This window comes from Amphiura filiformis, chromosome 6 (genome assembly GCF_039555335.1).
Source record: "Amphiura filiformis chromosome 6, Afil_fr2py, whole genome shotgun sequence".
Classification (NCBI taxonomy): Eukaryota; Metazoa; Echinodermata; class Ophiuroidea; order Amphilepidida; family Amphiuridae; genus Amphiura; species Amphiura filiformis.
The window spans coordinates 9,342,078-9,361,786 of record NC_092633.1 but is presented as its reverse complement, the minus strand read 5'-3'; the positions used below and the strand labels follow the sequence as shown (position 1 = coordinate 9,361,786).

The 19,709-nt window shown below is 37.0% G+C and overlaps 1 protein-coding gene across 1 annotated transcript in view; it reads left to right on the top strand.

Moving 5' to 3' along the window:
• Nucleotides 1-19,709, top strand: part of LOC140154168 (DNA replication ATP-dependent helicase/nuclease DNA2-like) — a 51,953-nt gene that overhangs the window by 6,032 nt on the left and 26,212 nt on the right. Inside the window, exons 8-25 of the mRNA XM_072176775.1 lie at nucleotides 101-229; nucleotides 1,842-1,965; nucleotides 2,378-2,476; nucleotides 3,881-4,004; nucleotides 4,374-4,533; nucleotides 5,774-5,953; nucleotides 6,729-6,836; nucleotides 7,587-7,724; nucleotides 8,392-8,505; nucleotides 9,362-9,441; nucleotides 9,737-9,838; nucleotides 10,230-10,345; nucleotides 11,400-11,528; nucleotides 12,368-12,561; nucleotides 15,845-16,049; nucleotides 17,250-17,321; nucleotides 17,720-17,815; nucleotides 18,575-18,769. Of these exons, the coding sequence (XP_072032876.1) occupies nucleotides 101-229; nucleotides 1,842-1,965; nucleotides 2,378-2,476; nucleotides 3,881-4,004; nucleotides 4,374-4,533; nucleotides 5,774-5,953; nucleotides 6,729-6,836; nucleotides 7,587-7,724; nucleotides 8,392-8,505; nucleotides 9,362-9,441; nucleotides 9,737-9,838; nucleotides 10,230-10,345; nucleotides 11,400-11,528; nucleotides 12,368-12,561; nucleotides 15,845-16,049; nucleotides 17,250-17,321; nucleotides 17,720-17,815; nucleotides 18,575-18,769 (2,365 nt within the window). The remainder of the gene's footprint in view (nucleotides 1-100; nucleotides 230-1,841; nucleotides 1,966-2,377; nucleotides 2,477-3,880; nucleotides 4,005-4,373; nucleotides 4,534-5,773; nucleotides 5,954-6,728; nucleotides 6,837-7,586; nucleotides 7,725-8,391; nucleotides 8,506-9,361; nucleotides 9,442-9,736; nucleotides 9,839-10,229; nucleotides 10,346-11,399; nucleotides 11,529-12,367; nucleotides 12,562-15,844; nucleotides 16,050-17,249; nucleotides 17,322-17,719; nucleotides 17,816-18,574; nucleotides 18,770-19,709) is intronic.

Here is a 19,709-nt window from a genome sequence, read left to right as displayed (position 1 = left end):
ACATAAATATTGAAACTGGAGGGGTTTCAAGAAATCCAATAGCTATTCTCATTTACGTAATTATTTATTCTTTTCTCAAACTTTGCATATTGTTTTCTAGGTATTCTCTAGGTTTAACAGAGAAACAATTGATGGGGGATGCTGAGGAATACATGACCACCATGAAGCATTGGGCAGATAGATACCTACAAAACCAGCCCAAGGCAATGGCTACCATGGATATCAAATTGTAAGAATTATTGTCTGATAATCCCAATTGAAATCCATACACCCCCTATGGAAAACATTACCTTAATCTCTCACTTAATCTCTCATTTGAAACCTACACCCCTGTGTGGAAGATTAATGTCATGTCGTCCATGGGGGGGGGGGGGTATGGATTTCAACTGGAATAACACAATGTTGAGGCACAGAACACAGACTGCCATGATATGTCATATTTTGGAAAATGACATAGTCCCATTTCAATTACAGTTACAACAACTGATCAAAAGTATTTTGAAGATCATTGTTGTGTTTGATTTGACATTGTGTTCAATTCAATATAGCACATGATTTGAGTCCAATATGTAAGGCAATGTGACATGATCTGGTTTGTTCAGGCTGAAGTAAGCACTTAGAGATACAGGCAAAGATTTAGGGGAAACAAAAATGTTTTTTGTGGCATATTAATGTCTTCCTGGAGGTCAAATAACATGCAGGAAGATCAGAGGTGCATGACTTGAACTAATAACTGATTGATAGATGAGTGTTTGTCATAATAGCCACAGTATGGGATATTCCAGTTTAATCCATACACCCCCATGGAAGACATGACCTTAATCCTCTGCACAGCGGGTGTAAATTTCAAATGGAGTTTTTTGAAATTCACTCTCCCTGTGTGGAAGAGTAAAGTCATGTCTTCCATAGGGGTATATGAATTTCAACTGGATTGTCCAATGTACCAATGAATATATTAAGGAGGCTGTGTACTCTCAGACATGCATGTAGTAAAAGTGCAATAACTTTGTAATTATTCATAAGACATATAAAAGTATACATTTTTATGAAGGCAAGACATCAATAAATCTTAATATAAATACAGATTTGGGGTAAAAACAACAATTATGAAGAAAATCACAAAAAGTGAGTTTTTGGCAATATTTGTTAGGTACATCATAACAAAAAACACTCTTTCCAAAATATTTTATTTTGTTTTAAGCTCAATCTTGAGGCTCCATTCCAAAAACGTTGTTTTTATTTTTTTGATATTGGCCTTATTTTTTGAGATAATGACCATATAAACTTGAGAAGTTTGAGCGAAATCCATTCATAACTTGATATTTAAATCGGGGGAACGAACGTGAAAAAACCCACATTTTATCAGCTAAAACGGAGCTATTTGACCACTAGGTTTTTGTGCTTCCGTGGTGTTTCCATAAGATGCGCCGCAAGATGCAGATAAGCGTCGGCGATGCGTAAGCGTATTTGTGTGTTAACAAATTGCGCGACACGCGAACGCGATGCGTTGTTATGCGTGTGTACCCTGCTGGTACAACAAAGATTTTCTTTCCTTTTCAATTTCAAACACGAGTGGAATAGTGAAATAAAATCCTTAAAATATTGCAGTTGGAGTTTACAAATCTGGATTTTCATTCCTTGTATTTATAAAAAACATAACAAAGTACAAACATATCAAAAAAACTCAATTTTGCGAAAGAAACAATGTCTAGAGTACACAGCTGCCTTAAGCATCTGCAATTAATCTTCAACTGTGAACTGTATTTATGTGGCATGTTTGCTTTCCCAATTTCAAAAATTTAAACTTCCAAGTTTGCGTTTTGTTCTTTTTCTACATACAGCCCAGGTCAGATGAAATCAGAGAAATGCAATGTGTGTGTGTCAGGTATTAAGGATATAGAAGAAACAGTTTGGTCTCCAAGATGGGGTCTGAAGGGAAAAGTGGATATTACTGCACAGGTTAAGGTAAGGTGACATGAGATCCTGGGCAGTGTTTCTAGATCCAAAATGGCCTAAAAACGTATTATAGCAATTGACTGTAGGTTAAAGTCTGCATGGTAAGGCAAATAAAACTCCAGATGAGATGTGTTTCTCATGTTTTAAAGATATAGAAGAAACTCGAAGATGGGGTCTAAAGGTGGAATTGGTATACTTTAGTTTCACACTAATCCTCCATCAAAATTATGTTTGCAAAATGAGTCACCTTTGCCTTTTTGGTTAGGGTACTTCCAGAATTTTAATCAGAATTTTAATCAGGTGTACCACTGAGCATAGGAAAGCTTCGCCAAGAACAGGGACAAAATGTGGTCTCTTCAGATGGAAGATATACTTCTGCTTCATTACACACAAGCTATCCAATCCGTTTTTTTTCAAACAGATTCAAAGAACCCAGATGAGAAGTTCACCAAAAACTTATACCGTTCCACTAGAGTTGAAGACTGGAAGACAGACTAACTCTATTGAGCATAGGAGTCAGGTAGGTTGCTAATTAAGATCACAGACTGCTACAGACCATGTATCAACAGTCGAAGTCCCTGTGCATTGTATGCTGTGAATTCCTCACATATTCATGAGGGCTGATCGTTCAATTGTGCCATGTCTAACAACGACGCCAGTGTTGCGTGCCTTCGCGTATATGCAATCGAGCTTTGTGTGTCTTTGCTTTTACGCGAAAGACTGTAAAAATATGTGGTACGTGCGTAGCAGTTTTGCCTGTCGCATTTCATGGGACAATCAGCTCTCATTATCAGGTGATGCTGAGACTTTAACTGCTTGGAAGCGGTCTGTTATCTTTTTTGTCCATGGTTACGATGCAATAGACCTTTTCAAATTAACATCAAAAACGATAGAAAAAAACAGTGCACCAGTGCAATAAATTTTTACAATAAATACACATCCGTAATCTCTCGTAAATTCACATAAGCGCTTGCCAGTGACATGCATTATGCAAAGCGCAATTAGCGTAAGTGCTGTTCCCAACAGCTGCATGATAACTTGGAATATTATTATATACTGGGTTATCATAAACAAACGGCAGCTGTTTTCAGGAAACTTCAATTTGAAAAGGTCTATGGGGTTGCTGTAATCTGACTGGTCACACTCTTTGATTTTGCATTTACAGGATTTTTTAAACAAAATAATTGCTAACTCTTTTGAAAATTTAATTCTCAGATATTCAGAATTTTTGTCAGTCCTTCACTTTAGTTTTTGCCCTTTCCTTGTCTTTTTTATACTGGTGTAAATAATTTACACAGTTGATTTACATGTATATATAGTCATTGGGTAGGGATTAGAAGCTGTATTGTTATAACCTAAAATTTGATGGGGCTCGTTCTCCTGATCCCTCCCTGCATCTGCTAATGATTTTGCAATATGATGTTTTTGTTTCCGTTGTCAGTGTTTCATCTCATGAATTTATTGACCTGATTCCCCAGTGAACGACCCAATGACAAAATTGCTGACAATTTTCAAATGTTATTTTGATGACTTATGGTTGTTCCAGTATAGTCATGTTCAGACGGTTAAAAAATTCTCCATAATCGGCGTGCTCAAGAATTTGCGATTTCTAAGTCAATCCCAGAGTTTGTGTCCACACGACTCATTTGAGCGTTCACATGGCAGTAGCACTTGAGGACCACTAATGCATCAGTTGGGTAAATTGTGAAATCCTCTAAATTTCTTGGGGATGAATTTAGGGGCAAACTTGGAATCCTTGAGAGTGTTCACACAGCAGATTTCCCCAAGTTTTTGCTTGTGAATCACATTGCTTAATCAAAAATCCCTCCATGCGAATGTGCCTTATCTTATTTTGTCCCCAATTCTCCTTACACTGACTATCACTAGCATATTATTCGTGCATGTTTCTGTTATTTTTAACCAGGTTATGTTATACAGTGTCATGTTGGGAGACCTTGATGACCAAGCAGCTAATGATCTGGGGGTGCTACTCTATGTCAAAACAGGTGCAATGCTGGCAGTCCCTGCAATGCAGATGGATAAAAGAGGTAAAGCTGCTTTTAATGACCGCATTGGTATTGGGCTGGTAATAGATATGTGATTGATTAGGTTTTTGTAATGAAAAGATTCTTTCAGCTGTGATGGAAAAAAAAAAGGTTAAAAAAATAAGTTAGGAATGTTCTGGAATTCATATACATAATTACATGCTTTAAAATGTGTGGCTACAGTTTTTGAACAGGCTATATTTTCATTAGGAAGAATTTCAAAACAGTGACATTTCAAAATGTGTACTTTTATTGAAAAATAGCATTGTTTTCCTTCTGAATTGGTCATTTTTCGCAGAATTTTCATTGTTGGTGACATAAAATTATGTTTCTTATTGGTCAATAAATGTTTGTCTGTTTGTTTGTATACAGAGCTGCTTCATTTACGCAATCAACTAGCCTACTCCCTATCCATACCAGCAACTAAAGCAGTTGATGACAAGTGGACAGCGCCCTCATTGCCTGAACCAATTCGGGATGAGTTTACTTGTGGCATGTGTAGCTGCTTAACCAGCTGTGCTATGCTATGCAGGTAATCACCAGGTCCATTTCACTCAACTTTTAACCTTCGTAAACCAAGTAACAAATCCTCTTTTACTAGATAACTTCACAAAGGGTCCCTGTAGTAAATCCATATTACTTATGAAGGGTACCGCTTGTAAGTAAGTTTAGTGAAATGGAACTTTTTTTTTTTATCTTTCGACATAGTGAAATGGAACTTACCGATAGACTGTAATGACTGTAAGTTACAATTGATTTTCAGACTTACGAAGCTTTTTAAGGTGTAGTGAAATGGACTCCAGGAGTTGCATTCATATTGTCATGAAAATAACAGAAAAGTGCACAGAGAACATAGTTTGATGATTTTGTTAAAATACTAAGTGATTGAGGCTGTTGTAGCAACTCTATACATCAAAATTCTTGTGTGATCTAGAGGATAAATAGACAATGAAATAACAGTCAATATGTTTGGCAAGCATCCATAATAAATAGGCTACTGAAAGCAGCTTGGACCACAGGCCCAGTGTTAGATACAAATTTTGGTTTGACAGAATGTTAAAAATGACTTGTCTGTTTCGAAGGTATTTTTACGTAACTGATAGTCATCGATTTTGTACGGGCTACTGGTCTGTGCATTCGTTTCCCAGCACATGTAAACCAAAATTGATTTCATTATTTTTCATTTTTGCTAGTCATAACCAATTTTGATTTTGATCATCCATATGATCAGAGACTTCATCGGAAATGATCAGCGGATCCACTTTCCTGTTGAACCGGTGTCTGGTTGTAGTACTTGGATATCTTTCTACAATCCACGAAAAAAAGGTTGGCACACTTTGCCTGTCTTTTGGTATATCTCTTCCCCCGCTCCCCCAATTCAATGTTGGACCAAGCCATGTTGTCAACAGGTCCGTGATACCCTCCAACATTGAAAGATGGGGAGTGGGGAAGGGTGAGATATTGGGGGGAGTCTGTACTTCACATATATTGCATGCATGTTTCCCTCGCCTCCCCAATTTTAATAGGGCACGCATTTCCATTGTTTCGTGCAAGTGTGCCAACTATTAATTTCGCGGATTGTAGTCTTTAAATGTGGATCGTCAAACGTGGCTGTGCCCTCCTCTGTGAGGAGAAAAATTCAGTGAATTTAACCCACAATGTAATTTTCAGCAACCTGTTCATGTCACCAGGGTATGTCACACATATCACATGATATGATGTTGTCACTTTTTGTAACCATGGCTATTTCCTTACGGTGCATCTCATTTCAGTACGGATCCGTCATCAAGCAGTGATGAAATGCCCAAGCTGTTTACAGAGCAACTTGCTCACCTGAGTCCTCCTCATAAGGAATACTTTACACATTGGTATCTCATGTGTGTGTTAGAACATATGGCTGTGGAGAAGAGAAACACAACCAAACAAATCTGGTGCAAAGATCCTTGGGAAAGGTTTGTAATTCTATAAACACCATTCATTTTTTCTGCAAAATGATAAATGAAATTAAGGGTGGGTGGTTTAATTTTTCCATAAAATTTAATTTAACTATGGCGTTTCTACCTTATACTGAACCCTATGAGAAGTTATTCACTGGTAGATCACTAGCACCATCACCTTCGGAGCCTTATTTCACCCTCTTCATGATGAGCACTCTATTGCAATTTCCTTTTGTGAAGGTGGATTGGGAATAGTTCCTTGGACTGTTTTATTCTCTTTGTTTACTTAAAAACATCATGTAAACCTATGAATAACAAGGCTTAATTGAGCTACACTAGCAAGTGCCACGGTGAAAAGCAAAAACAATCTGATTCCAAATTTTTAGTTGAATACTTATTGCTCCAGTTGAATAATTATTGCTCCAGTTGAATAATTATTGCTCCAGTTTGGAGGCCAAATGTGAATAACAGTGGCCCTAATAGAACAGTATGGGTGGTATACCACAATTGGGGATAAAGCTTCTACTTTTCTGTTCATACCATCTGAAGGAAGCACATCTTGGTCTATCCTAGACGTTTACTAGGGTTATAAGAAAAATATGAGAATAAGGTTCCTTCAGATGCTAAAATCTCAATTTTAATGGGGGAAAGTTAGGATGGATGAGGCTGTCATTTGGGTCACCCACCTCTAATTATTAATTTATATTATCAATCAATAAATTGAATTGTGAAGTTTCTGAGTTAATTCTTTATTTGTTGCAATGTGTAAACTTCTTTTCTTTTTTTTCAGGGAGAAGCAAGGTGACTGTATGAGTGGTCTAGTCCTAAGCACCTGCCGTCGTCATCAACAAAGAGATTGCTACCTTGTTACATTCAAAAGAAAAACTGATCACAAAAGGTAATAACATTGTGATTTGCTCTCATAAAATGAGCATTTATGAAATATTGCCGATTTTTAATTCTTATCAATCATGTTAGAATTGCTTTTACATATAAATGTTATTAAATATGATTTGTGACCCAAACCAAAACTTGTTTTAAAATAATTTTTGTGTTTGCTAGGCCTCACTTGTATGAGAAATAAAAGTACCGTATTCATTCCATTAAACCAGGTGGCATAACCGAGTTGTGTGGGCGTTTAGTTTTTACATTGTTTAGGCCAACAATAAGACCATGATTCAGATTTACAGGAGCAGTTAATTGATGGGGTATGAACGTTTGGACAGTATTTATTGTGGGACATTAGAGCACATCAGACATATCGAATTGCATTCTGAATACTGAAGAATGTCCTTCTGATCAAATAATTTTGATTTTTTGAAATTCGCAATGTAATACACATGTAATACTTAAATGTGAAGTTGCGATACAACTTTCAAAGAGGGGTGCAAAATTATGATGTAAGTTTCAAACGACAAACAACACACAAATGGTGCAAGTCAAGGACACAAATGAGGAAAGCTATTTTGAGGCATATCATCATGTTTAATGTCAAATATTTTTATTTATTAGATTATTTTAACATTTTCCATTTTCATTGTTTTTATTATGACATGTATATGCAAAATGGGTAAAACCTGATTTTATGACAGGTTGACCTGGTCAGGCAACTTATTTAATGATACTTGATTTATTTTATCTATTTCAGTGTGCTCCCAATGAGCAGCCTACCATTTTCAGTGGGTGATCGTGTCGTCGTAGGTCTTGAGGAATCTCGTATAGTAACTTGTTGTATTGGTTTCATTGAAACACTCACAGATGGTCAAGTTACAATGACATCAGAAAGGTTGGTAATGCTTGCTTTCTTACTATGTCAGATACTATTTATGATGAGATTTTTTGTGTGAAGTGAAATTCTGGTGTATATGGATTGGATTGTTTCTTTTGATTAAGCATCTCCCTTCATATCAATATAAAATTTCCCAAGTTTATGATTGGACTGGATCCAGCCAAAGTGAGCTATAATCACAGGCAGAATTTTCATCCTCTTTGCGGTCTCCCAGACAATGTACATGTAGTTGGAGTGATGAGCTATGTGCATCCTATTAAAGCTGATGTGAACCTGTGATTCACTCATTAGCATAAAATATTGCTTTGCTGCCTATATCTGTGCATGACCTGGTCATTCCCTGTGTCGATATTGTTCACATTATAGAGGCCGTCAGCCTTTTTCGTGGGATCCGCCATCTTGTGGGTACTGCCGTTCTGCATGTCATGCGTTAGACATTACGCGTGACGCACCTCTTCAGTCCAGCGTCAATGCGGTGATCTTAGCAACAAGGCACTCCGTACCCACAAGATGGCGGCGTTGACGTCACAATGACTACCTCTATTAGCAAAAAAAGATATTAAGCTAAGCATGATTTTTGAGATGAGTGTCTGTATCTCATTGAGTGTGTCCGTATACAATACCAACAGATTACCAACCTTATCTTGTCATTTATTTTTATTAGGGCTCTCAAGACACAAGTTGGCGGTACATACAGACTGGATAAAGATGATGGATACAATAGCATGGCATCTAGTCTAGTAAACCTAGCCAAATTGATGGAACAAGAGCATACCAGGTAAATATCACACACAATATAAGTGGCTGCAATGAATTTGGTGTCAGGCAGCTATCAAAATACAGTTTTATTTGCTAGGGCAGCAGTGTGCAACAATGGGGTAGATGTCTCATTTAAGACAAAGACCATCATGATATGTTAATTAGGGTTAGGGTTCGTGATGGTCTTAAATGAGACATTTACCCAACATTGGTTAATATGCCTTAGGTTCAATCATGGGTGGAGACAAATTGTTAACAATAAGTAGCTGCTCTCTTCATTATTGCTGCAGTACATTATTACATTACATCAACTACCACTTTTAAAGCACCTGGGGATTCAAAGTGTTATACAAATAAATACAGGTACAAAAGAAAAAGCAAACAAGATTTTCCATAACTAAGTTAAAGAACTCAGAAACATATATTTTGAGATGTGATTTGAAGGTCTCAACAGTGGTATCATTGCAAATTGGACCTATATTCCAGTTGAGATCCATTATCCACTCCCTATGGAAGACATAACATTAGTCAGGTAACCCCATTTGAAATTCTCAGTCACTGTGTGAAAAATTTAGGTAATAATTTCCATAGAGGGTGTATGGATGTGAACTGGAAAACCCCATTTCAGTTTAAGATTGTTCCATTGACCTTGGACCAGCCACCAAAAAAAGTTTATGTATTATAAACAAACTAATGGTATTTTGGTGTCAAGCAATTACTAAAGGAGGAAACATGAAAAGTGATCCTGCCCAGGAATTGAATCCAGTATTCAGTGCAATGAGCAAAGAGACGCCATAGGAGGACACTCATGTGTAAAAACAATAATTGCCCATGCCTCTTCATAAAGTTTGTCATTTTCTCTCTATTTTTTGTAGGATACGTAACCTTGTTGTAGATTTGGAAAAACCTGTATTTGATCCATCACCTACACTACAAGGAGCAAAAAGACACCATGGTAAGACACTCATGTGAATGCATTTATCATTGTTACTACTCCCAATTTAAGTGGCCAAACTTTTTTTGCTTGTCTCCTTTATTATTTGTGACGGCGAACCTAGTGAATTAAATTATATTTATTATATAATTTCCGTCGATCATGTTACTGTTTTTCCAAACCAGCCTTACATTTAATTTCTTGAACTTATAAATGGACATCAATATTTAAATTTAGTACTGAAAAAAGGGAACAAATCATTTGCCACTGTCCCACACTAAATCCTCATTCCTGTGCATTTGTTTTAACCCAACAGTGAATACCATTCTGAAGAGCTTAAACTCTGATCAACAAGAAGCCATCAACAGAGTGTTATGTAGTCAGCAGTATACACTCATTGTAGGCATGCCAGGCACTGGTAAGATGTAACTATTGATCAAGATACACATTTTAGCCAATTTTGAAACTAGTATATTGACCTTGGGATATTGACATGGCTTTTTTAAAGTAACAAATACAAGATACTATGAACCATCACCTGACATATCGAGCATGGCCAGTAATGATAGCAAAAATGGCTTTGCCTTGCAAAACATGTGGCAACATTATTTTACCCTCATAGTAATTTAAGATTTGTGCATTATGGAAAAAACCACCAGTAAGCTAGTGAATTCAATTGATGATGTCACTGGAAAAAGTTCTATACACCATTGGTTACAGCATATCATAGCTTATAAATCAGCCTAATGAATGCATAATTTTAGTGATAAGAATAAGTTGAAATGAAACTGAATTATTCTCAATTTCAGGTAAGACGACTACCATAGTGGGTCTTGTTCGCATCTTACATGCCTGTGGCTTATCTGTGCTATTAACAAGTTACACTCATTCAGCTGTAGATAACATTCTACTCAAGCTCTGCAAGGTTAGTGTCAGAATTATATGTAACAAATTTTCCTAATAAAGCTTCCACCCAGTTAAACATATCCCAACCACAATTTTCAGTGACAAAAAAAATTGCAGTGATTTATTGTGTGCTTTGCACAGGTATAAACCTCGGCAGTCAGCACACTTTATAGGAATTCGCTGACCAGTGTGGCCCAAGACACACCATAAGCCATTCAACAACAATCAGGGACTTGCAGCCAAGAAGTACACACCCTATTCAAACCACATAAACCATCACAGCTAGGATCAGCTCCTCGGTTTCTCATATAGGTAATTGAGACAAGCAGTCCAAGGGGAATTTTGCAATGACTCAATTACTTCTTGAGAACAAACAGACTGCACCGGGGTTTGAATTTGCATCACCACACACCAATGGACTGGAGTCTAAAGCCTTACTGATTGAGCTAACTTGACTGCTTAATGCTTTAATAAAATGCTTTAAAAATCTTGGAAAAATCTGCAATTTTGTATCCTGATTTTGGAGGATAAATCTTGTTTTGCATGTCAAATTAACTACATTATTAACTTCTGCCAGATCATTCCGCAGAATTCTAATTCTGCAGACTTACAATATGTGGCATGATCTGGTCCATGGGGGCAAAAGGCGGCAAATTTGAAATTGAGATAAAGGCAAAAATATGGAGTAAAAAAACAATAAAATACATAAGAAAATAGACCTCACAAAATGTCAGAACTTAAGAACCAAGTATGCTAGACCTTTGGTGTTTTCAGTATAAAATTATGATAGCCTAATGTTTATATAAGGTATTAACTATAATAACTCAATTTTCAAAAATACCTCCTTTGGCCCCCTTGGACCAGATCGTGTCACATATATCCTTTCGTAAAGTACAGTGCCCCAGGGATTAGAGAGAATTTGTAAAAATGGGAAATTGTTTTTCTATATATAGAATGATGAATATATGTATGAAAACATATTTGCACTTTTATAGAATGATTGTTATTGCTGCAGTATTGTCAATTAACTATTCATAGTATTATGCAGCAACCTTGTTTTCTTGTATTCCCAGTTTGGTATAGATTTTCTGCGGTTAGGCTCAAAGCACAGAGTTCATCCTGACCTACATAAGTACACAGAGGATGTTATGCTGAGTCAAGTAGGCTCTGTACAACAACTAGGATCAACACTAGAAACAAAGGTTGGTTTTTAACACACATTGGTCATCCTTCGTATTTTGTTGCTAAGTTTAATGTTATGCTCTGTTTGATCCAATCTTAAATAATGTAAAGGTACAAAGAAAGTTTGAACATGTATTAAAGGGGTGTGACCCAATTGACAGCCTCATCTCACATTTTGCTTCATCAAAACTTAAGTTTTGGTATCAGAAGAAAGCTTTTTTTTTCTTCTTTTTTTTTGTGGATAGTTTGTAACCACACCATAAGTGTGTACAATCCTATGGGACATTGTTCCTTAAGTTACCTGAAATGAAGTTTTTAACTTGGGAACTATTTCATCTACTCATATTAGGTTGATAATGATTGCTAGCCTTTGCTAGGTACATTCCTAGCATGAGTCTCATGCTGGTGTTCAAGTATTTTTTTTAGATGAGGTACAAATTATGAATTAAGCTGTTCCAGTTGAATTTTGAAATACATGCACCCCCTCATGAAGACATGACCTTAATCTCCCTTGCAAGGGGTGTGCATTTCGAATAGTGTCACCCATTCAGGTAACCTCATTTGAAATTAGCACTTCCTGTTTGAAAGATTAAGGTCATGTCTTCCATTAGTGACTTATGGATGTCAACTGGAATAGCCCATTTGAAGATTCAATAGAATACTGTATGGTTACTAAATTAATGTAATCAACTGGACACAGTTTGAAGAAGGAAATAAAAAAACCCATAGTCTGTGAGAAAAGAGCAGGATTACCCTTGGTGTCAAAGTCTCCCTTTTTATTTGCTGAGTAGAGACAATTGTAAGTAACAAGTTGCTTGTCAAAAATTAACAACTATTACCCACATTTTGTTATCCCTAGCCTGTTGTAGCTACCACATGCCTTGGTTCCAAGCACAAGTTGTTGACACGGCGTGTGTTTGATGTGTGCATCGTGGATGAAGCATCTCAGATAGGACAGCTTGTATGCCTAGGTCCATTGTATGTAGCCAATCGCTTTGTATTGGTGGGTGATCATCAACAGCTTCCACCATTAGTCCAGAGTACCGCTGCAAGGTGAGTGCAATTGGTTCATTGTCATTCAAGTAGCTATTCTTCATTTCAAGTTTGATTCTTTTTCTGCTGACAGTTTTGCCAGGTTCAGTTCAGTTGAGGATTAATCCGCCTTTTCATTCAGACGCACCACCACTTGGTGTAGTTTAGCTGATGAGATGCATCAGTAGTTCACATCAAACATAACAGTCAGTCCTGACCCACCACCACATAAAGTTCATTAGAGACAAAAAGACAGCTTGTATGCCTAGGTTCATTGTGTGTAGCCAATCGCTTTGTATTGGTGGGTGATCATCAACAGCTTCCACCATTAGTCCAGAGTACCGCTGCAAGGTGAGTGCAATTGGTTCATTGTCATTCAAGTAGCTATTCTTCATTTTTTTTTCAAGTTTGTTTCTTTTTCTGCTGACAGTTTTGCCAGGTTCAGTTCAGTTGAGGATTAATCCGCCTTTTCATTCAGACGCACCACCACTTGGTGTAGTTTAGCTGATGAGATGCATCAGTAGTTCACATCAAACATAACAGTCAGTCCTGACCCACCACCACATAAAGTTCATTAGAGACAAAAAGCTTGCATATTAACAAACAGTATGAGTTCATCACAATTGCAAATTCTCATCAAGGGTAAATGCTTGCATAATAGATAACAGTATGAGTTCATCACAATTGCGAATTCTCTCACTAAGCAAAAAGACACATTCTACATGTACATGAAAAAGTTTGAGTTCATTGCATGCATATAAAATATAGGTGGCACCGTGTTGGCAGTATACGTAGTTGTCCGTGAGGGAGGTATTTGCGATGCGAGACTCCTATCTTCAACCCTCTGAATTTTTTCTTTCAAGAAGTCGATCTCCAAAGAATTCAGCCTTGTCATCATCATGTCAACACTACTACGATGTTCCACTTGCTGAGCAACTTCACAGTTGTAGAACCACTCCTCTGAGTTTGCTGATGCTGTAAGTGGGCTGTAGAATCTGTTTGCAGGTTAGGTACAGCAGATGTACATGTATCGCTGCCCGCAGAAAGAGCTGCGATTTTGGTTTTGTAAATGCGCTCATTATCTTCGAGTCTATTAATTTTGGATTCCAGTTTGACAATATAGGCCTGAGCATGGGCAGTTTGCTTGACAATGTCACCAAGTTCCTTTTGCCTCTTCTCATTCTCTTTTTCTTTCTGGATAAGTTTACGGTCCAGACTTTTTAGTCATTGTTTCATCATTAGTCTCAATAGCACTAGGGTTACCCTTGGATACAGTAGCCTTACCACGACCCTGTGTAGGGAGTTTTTGCAGATTACTACCAACCTAAGATGTAGGTCAAACTTGATGTTGGGAATTCAAACTTTGTTTATGAAAGGTTGTTTGGTTACGGGCATCAGCCATGTCACTATCATTATTGACAGGTTGTGAACCACCAGAGCGTTGGCTGTCAGGCTTAGATCTTTCGATATTACTTTCAGTAATATTTTGCTCAACAGTGGCATAGTAGTTGTCAGTATTCTTAGACTTACAAGTGATTAAGTTAAGATCAGGAGACTTTTCAGCTACATAAGCACACAAGTTGACCCCTGAATTATTTTTTGCATCAGGGTTATTTTGTTCACCTTTCTTGGCAACATTGACACAGTTATAATTTTTACCAGTGTTTACAGCTTCAGTTAAGGCAGCAGACGGTGTTACAGTTTGAGCGTTCAGGTCACACACGGAATGGGCGCAGTGGGGTTCACTGGAAATATCATAATTCTTACGCTTAAGACCTTCATTCACATCTTGTGTTGTTATCCCTCCCTTGTCTATAGACCCACAGTTCTGGACATTAGCATCAGTCATTACTGTCGGCAGGGTTGTATGCTTAGTACTACATGAAGCAGGATCTGGACCACCAGCCTCACACAACTGAGGAACTGCAATGTCAGAAGTGTCATGAATATAGTTGGCCGTCTCGATTGCCAAGAGATTGCAGGATTTACACGAGTAAACCCGATCAGGGTCTAGTTCATCCATTGTAGTGGATCCATTGGAAGCACTGGGTGCACTCAATAGCGTCAGCATTACAAGGGTTAGAGCATATTTTGGAATTGATATTCTCATTCATTAGGCCCACAGCAAGTTTAGGCTCTTCATCATGACTTGCTTCAATAACTTAGGCACTAACCTTCACAGGCTTGATGTTACCTGTAGTTGTATGTCTGGATTTGTTTAGTGGTCCACCAGAGGCCTTCTCATGTGCAGTGCAGTGATTTCATTAACATGTGAGGGATCAGGTGCATATCTCAAAATCTCCTCAATTAGTGGAAGATGTTTATCCACAAATAGGTCCATGGTTTGCTTACCATTCACCAGAACAGAGGACTGAGTGTGATACATGTTGATAACATACTGGGACACTTTCCCTGGCTCACCAGATTTGAGTTTCTTACAAATCTTAAACTGTTCTTCAACCTTCACTTCACCAGTAGCATCATAGATACATTTATGGACAGCATGGTAATTTCCCAAAGGAGGTGAACCTGTATGGGCCTTAGCGGAGCCATAGAGCTCATAAATAGCAAGTTTAAACAGCTCATAGGCAGCAGTACTCATGGAGAGCCTGACTTGGTTGCCAGTTTTTACATTACCCTGAAAGTTTGGTTTTTCACAGGCAACCATTTTTTTCTTAAGGGCTTTTGGTTTATCAAGAACATAGCGAAGATTTTCAGAGTCACTATCTTCTAATAATATTACTGACACGGGGAGTGAGACAGCTCCTTGATTTAGTCATAATGAAGATGTTTAAGCACAAACCATAGGCTTCCAAAAAACAAAAACAACAACAAATGATTGCGAGGGAAATGAGGCTACTAGAGCAGGACTACTGGCTTTGGTAAAGCCTTGCTTATGTTTTTTTTATCCATTGCATTGATTTGGAGCAAGATACTTGACCCAAGGTTTTTATTTCACAAGTAAAATCTTCAGACGTGGCATTTAGCAGAGGATTAAAAAAATGGACTAAGGAAGAATGTGTCCTCATCTCTGTTCATGTGTAGAAATGTTTTTTGGTTCACCTCAAGTTCAGTAGTGATGTATGTGTGCATTTCACTGGTCGCAGAATCGAATCGTGCGTGTGAAGTTAATTATTGTGCAGGGAGTACACACATGTGTACAACGGTGCTTTCAGAAATCACTGCTGTGATCAGATTTCAAAGGATTCAATCCCATCTTGTCAATTGCCTCAAAAATTGTTATTACCCAGAAATGTAAAAATTTTTAGTTTATTTCTAATTGTTTATTTATTTATTTGAACAGAAAATTAGGAATGGATGAGAGTCTTTTCCAGAGACTGGCCCTGCACCGCCCCGAATCCAGTATCCAGCTCAGCCTTCAGTATCGTATGAACAGCGCCATCATGGATATCAGTAATGCATTAGTCTATGACGGCAAACTACAATGTGGTAATGAATCAATTGCTAAGGGTACATTAGACATACCTCATTGGGACAGACTACAGCAGGTAAGTAGTATAGAGCTTACTCATAATTGGCCCCTTCCTGTCGTTGATGGCTTTTTGGATCGGCTACCTCCAATCAGGCCAGAAGCAGCGCAGTGGAAAACTTTGAATTACAATTTCACAGTATTCAAAGTTAATTTGTGACGTAATTAAGAACAATCTAACTGAGACTTGGTACATTGTAGGACAAATACAAAAGAAGCAAATTTTGTTTGCTAACTTTTTGCTAATTTTAATCTGCATAATTAATTAGGACTAATTTATTGAAAAATTAGAATGAGCTCTAATTTATGCAGATTGAAATTAGCAAACAGATAAACTAAAAGTTAAACGTTATTTGCTTCTATTGTACTTTTTGTACCTAGTCTCAGAGTGTCCTTACAGTCACATAACATAGCAAATAGATTTTGAATACTGTGAAAAAGTAATTGAAAGTTTTGTCTGGCTTTCAGTTTTCTGCTTTCGGCTTGAATTAGATGAACCAAAACATCATCAATTGATTTACACAAAAAAAGGGTCATTTGGTGTCCTGTATGGTTGTATCAGTGTAGTGCTTTGTTTGTTTGTTTGTTTTAAATGATCTTCCCATAGGAACTCGACAACGACCCATAATAGGAGAGGGTTAGCGGCTCGCACTACCCCCATCCCCGGTCTACACCAAGCTGGCCCAAGTAGGCCAATTTCGACAAGCTTTTTGATATTTTTTCCCATCTGCATCTGATTGCTTTATCAAGAAAGTGATTTACTGACATATCATTAGTGGTCCAGAAGTTGATAGCATGCCCAGCATCAAAGAGCTACCGATACAACACCAATTCCAAATATTAAAAAACTTTTTGTCACATTTGGATGGTGTGAAAATTAAATTTATTTTTGTTATTAAAAGTTTTGCAGCAACTGGCTATCCCATTTGATATTCATACTTCCTGTGTGGAAGATTAAGGGCATGTCTTCCATAGGGGGTGTATGGTGACTGGCATATATCCCTCTGTTCTTTCAAGTGATATACATTTTAAGATACAATTTCTACAAAATTACAGATAGAAAAACTTAACATTACCATTCCGTACTTTGCAATCACATGTTAGTTTAATTGCTTTATTCTAGCATGAATTAGATGTCTTTCCTTAACCAATTATCTTGTAAATCAGGGGAAAATGAAGTCACAGTATTTGATGAATTAATTGTTATTTTCATTTCCAGAATTTCCCAGAGAAATGGTTTCTTCAGGTCCTCAATCCATCCAACACAGTTACATTCCTCAATACAGATAAGGTAAAGATTTACTTTTATATTGAGGTGAAATATTTTGAAATAATTTAAAATTGTCAGCTATTTTAATAGTTGACATATTTGGTTTTAAAATCATACTCGCCTCTACAATATTTTTTGCATTACCCACATTTGAAATCCTGAAGGTGACTGCTTCATTTTGAATGATGAGTTCATTTTGAATGATGATATGATCTAGAAATTTGGACCTTATTAACTTATTCTGCAAATTTGAAAATGGAAAAGATGGAAATTAAAACATTGCTAACAGGAGCATATGATATACACAGATACCCCACCACACCCTGACTCCACTATTTAAACTTGTAAAATGATTTTGATTTTTAGAATTTTCTTTAATATAATAATGACATTTGTGTCTGTCTATTGTTTCCATATAGGTTGAGAAGCATAGCAATGATGATGCAGCAGGGAAATCAACTGTCAATCACACTGAAGCTGAATTAGTCATGATCCTTGTCAAAACATTGATACAGGTAATAAAGCCACTTACTCTTGTGCCGACTTTTTCATAAAAATAACATGGAAATGTCTACTGTTCTTCAGCATTAAAGTGATTATCCGTGATTTGCTGAACCTAACACTCTGGTGTCAAATTCAGATTTTTGCATTTTCAGAAAAATCATAGATGTGCTACTGAAGCAGACAAATGGCAAAAGTGAGAGTAATCTTATAAAGATAAAATCAGACATCAAGGCATGAGAATTTTCTAGCTTTTGTTGTCCAAATTTACACTTTTTTATTTATTTTCAGTCTGTTTTGGGCCTTTTAAGGCTGAATTCACACTTTTTCAGGCAGTTTTCAAAAAAGTAATTCTCATGCCTGTTTATTACTTACATTCGTACGATCAGCTTGAGTGAGGGTGTTGAATTCGGAAACTTTAATGTATGCGCCTGCTTGCAGTCGACACTGCATAGCAATTGACACTTCCAGAGGGGGAGTTATTTGGAATGTTTTTGAAATAGGCATGAGACATCACGATCAAGTAAGCCTGCCGGTATAAGTTTCTGATAATTCTTTTAAATGGTCCACTGTTGAAATGTAGTTTCACTATTTTGCCATAGCAAATTCAGAAAATTAAATTACCAAATTGATCTGTTATGTAACATGTAGCTTCATATTCATGAGAGACCATACATGGAGAAGGAAAAAAAACAAGATTATTCTCTCAATATTACAAATAACAATAAGAATGAGAGCTTTATTATCATCATAGTTTCATGTTACTTTTGCAGGGTGGTTGCAAGCCTTGCAGCATAGGTGTAATAGCCCCATATCGGCTACAATGTAAGCTGCTCTCAGGGATAATGAACAAAGAACCACTAGCCAACAATGAAGTAGAAATCAACACAGTAGATAAGTACCAGGGACGTGATAAGGAGGTCATCATCGTGTCATTCACTCATAGAGATATGGGACACGATTCACATGTAAGTCTATAAACTTTTATGATTTTTATTGGTTTTGTGTCATTTTATTTGCATATTTATGAATATTAATGAGCTCATTTGCATATTTTGCCTTCATATCCATTAATCCACTCTCCAGCTTAAACGCAATCACCGATCAACTTCATTATTATGTTTTCAGGGTTATTAGGAGTTAAGAAAGCCTAATAATGATAATATTGGATGGCTTATTTGATGATACCATAACATATCGGATTCGTCATACAAATATCGAACTCGCCGTTGGCTCGTCCGATATTTTTATGACTCATCCGATATGTTATGGTATCATGCTCAGCCATCCAATATTATATCAAACTTGGTATTGTGATAGTATATGGTGGCCTCATGTGGTGTATAGTTTTGTGGGGGCCACCTTAATTATGAACCGTGTAATTCTAGTTATTGAGGCTACAGCTAAAATATGAAAAGGTTACTCGGGATGTGCTTATAACCAGGGCAGTGTGCCCCTTGTCCCATATTAAACCTGAGTAAATGCAGATGGAGGGTATGGTGCACGTACACCCTTCCCGCACACACAAGAAAAATGCCTTGGAAAAACAATGCAAATTGAATTACGGTTTTAAATCTGTGCAAAACTTGGTATCATCAAGATTGATTTTAATGTGAAGAGATTAATTGCAGTACACCCCAATGATATCATAATAGATAAATATAGATCGCTGAATGAAGCCGACTGTGTCGCAAAAGTGGTAGAGTTCATTGGGCTACACTGATGAAACCTAACAGATTTAGAGGATGTGCTTGTGTTTCGCTAATTTAGCAATAATTACATAAAATTAGGGTACACTGGGAAATTAAATGTGTTTAAGTACATGATTTGTTCAACTTCCGTCTGTCTGTACATGAAAGAGTAGATACTGTTTTTCATTCTGTGTTTACTATAGCAGGCAATTCAGGG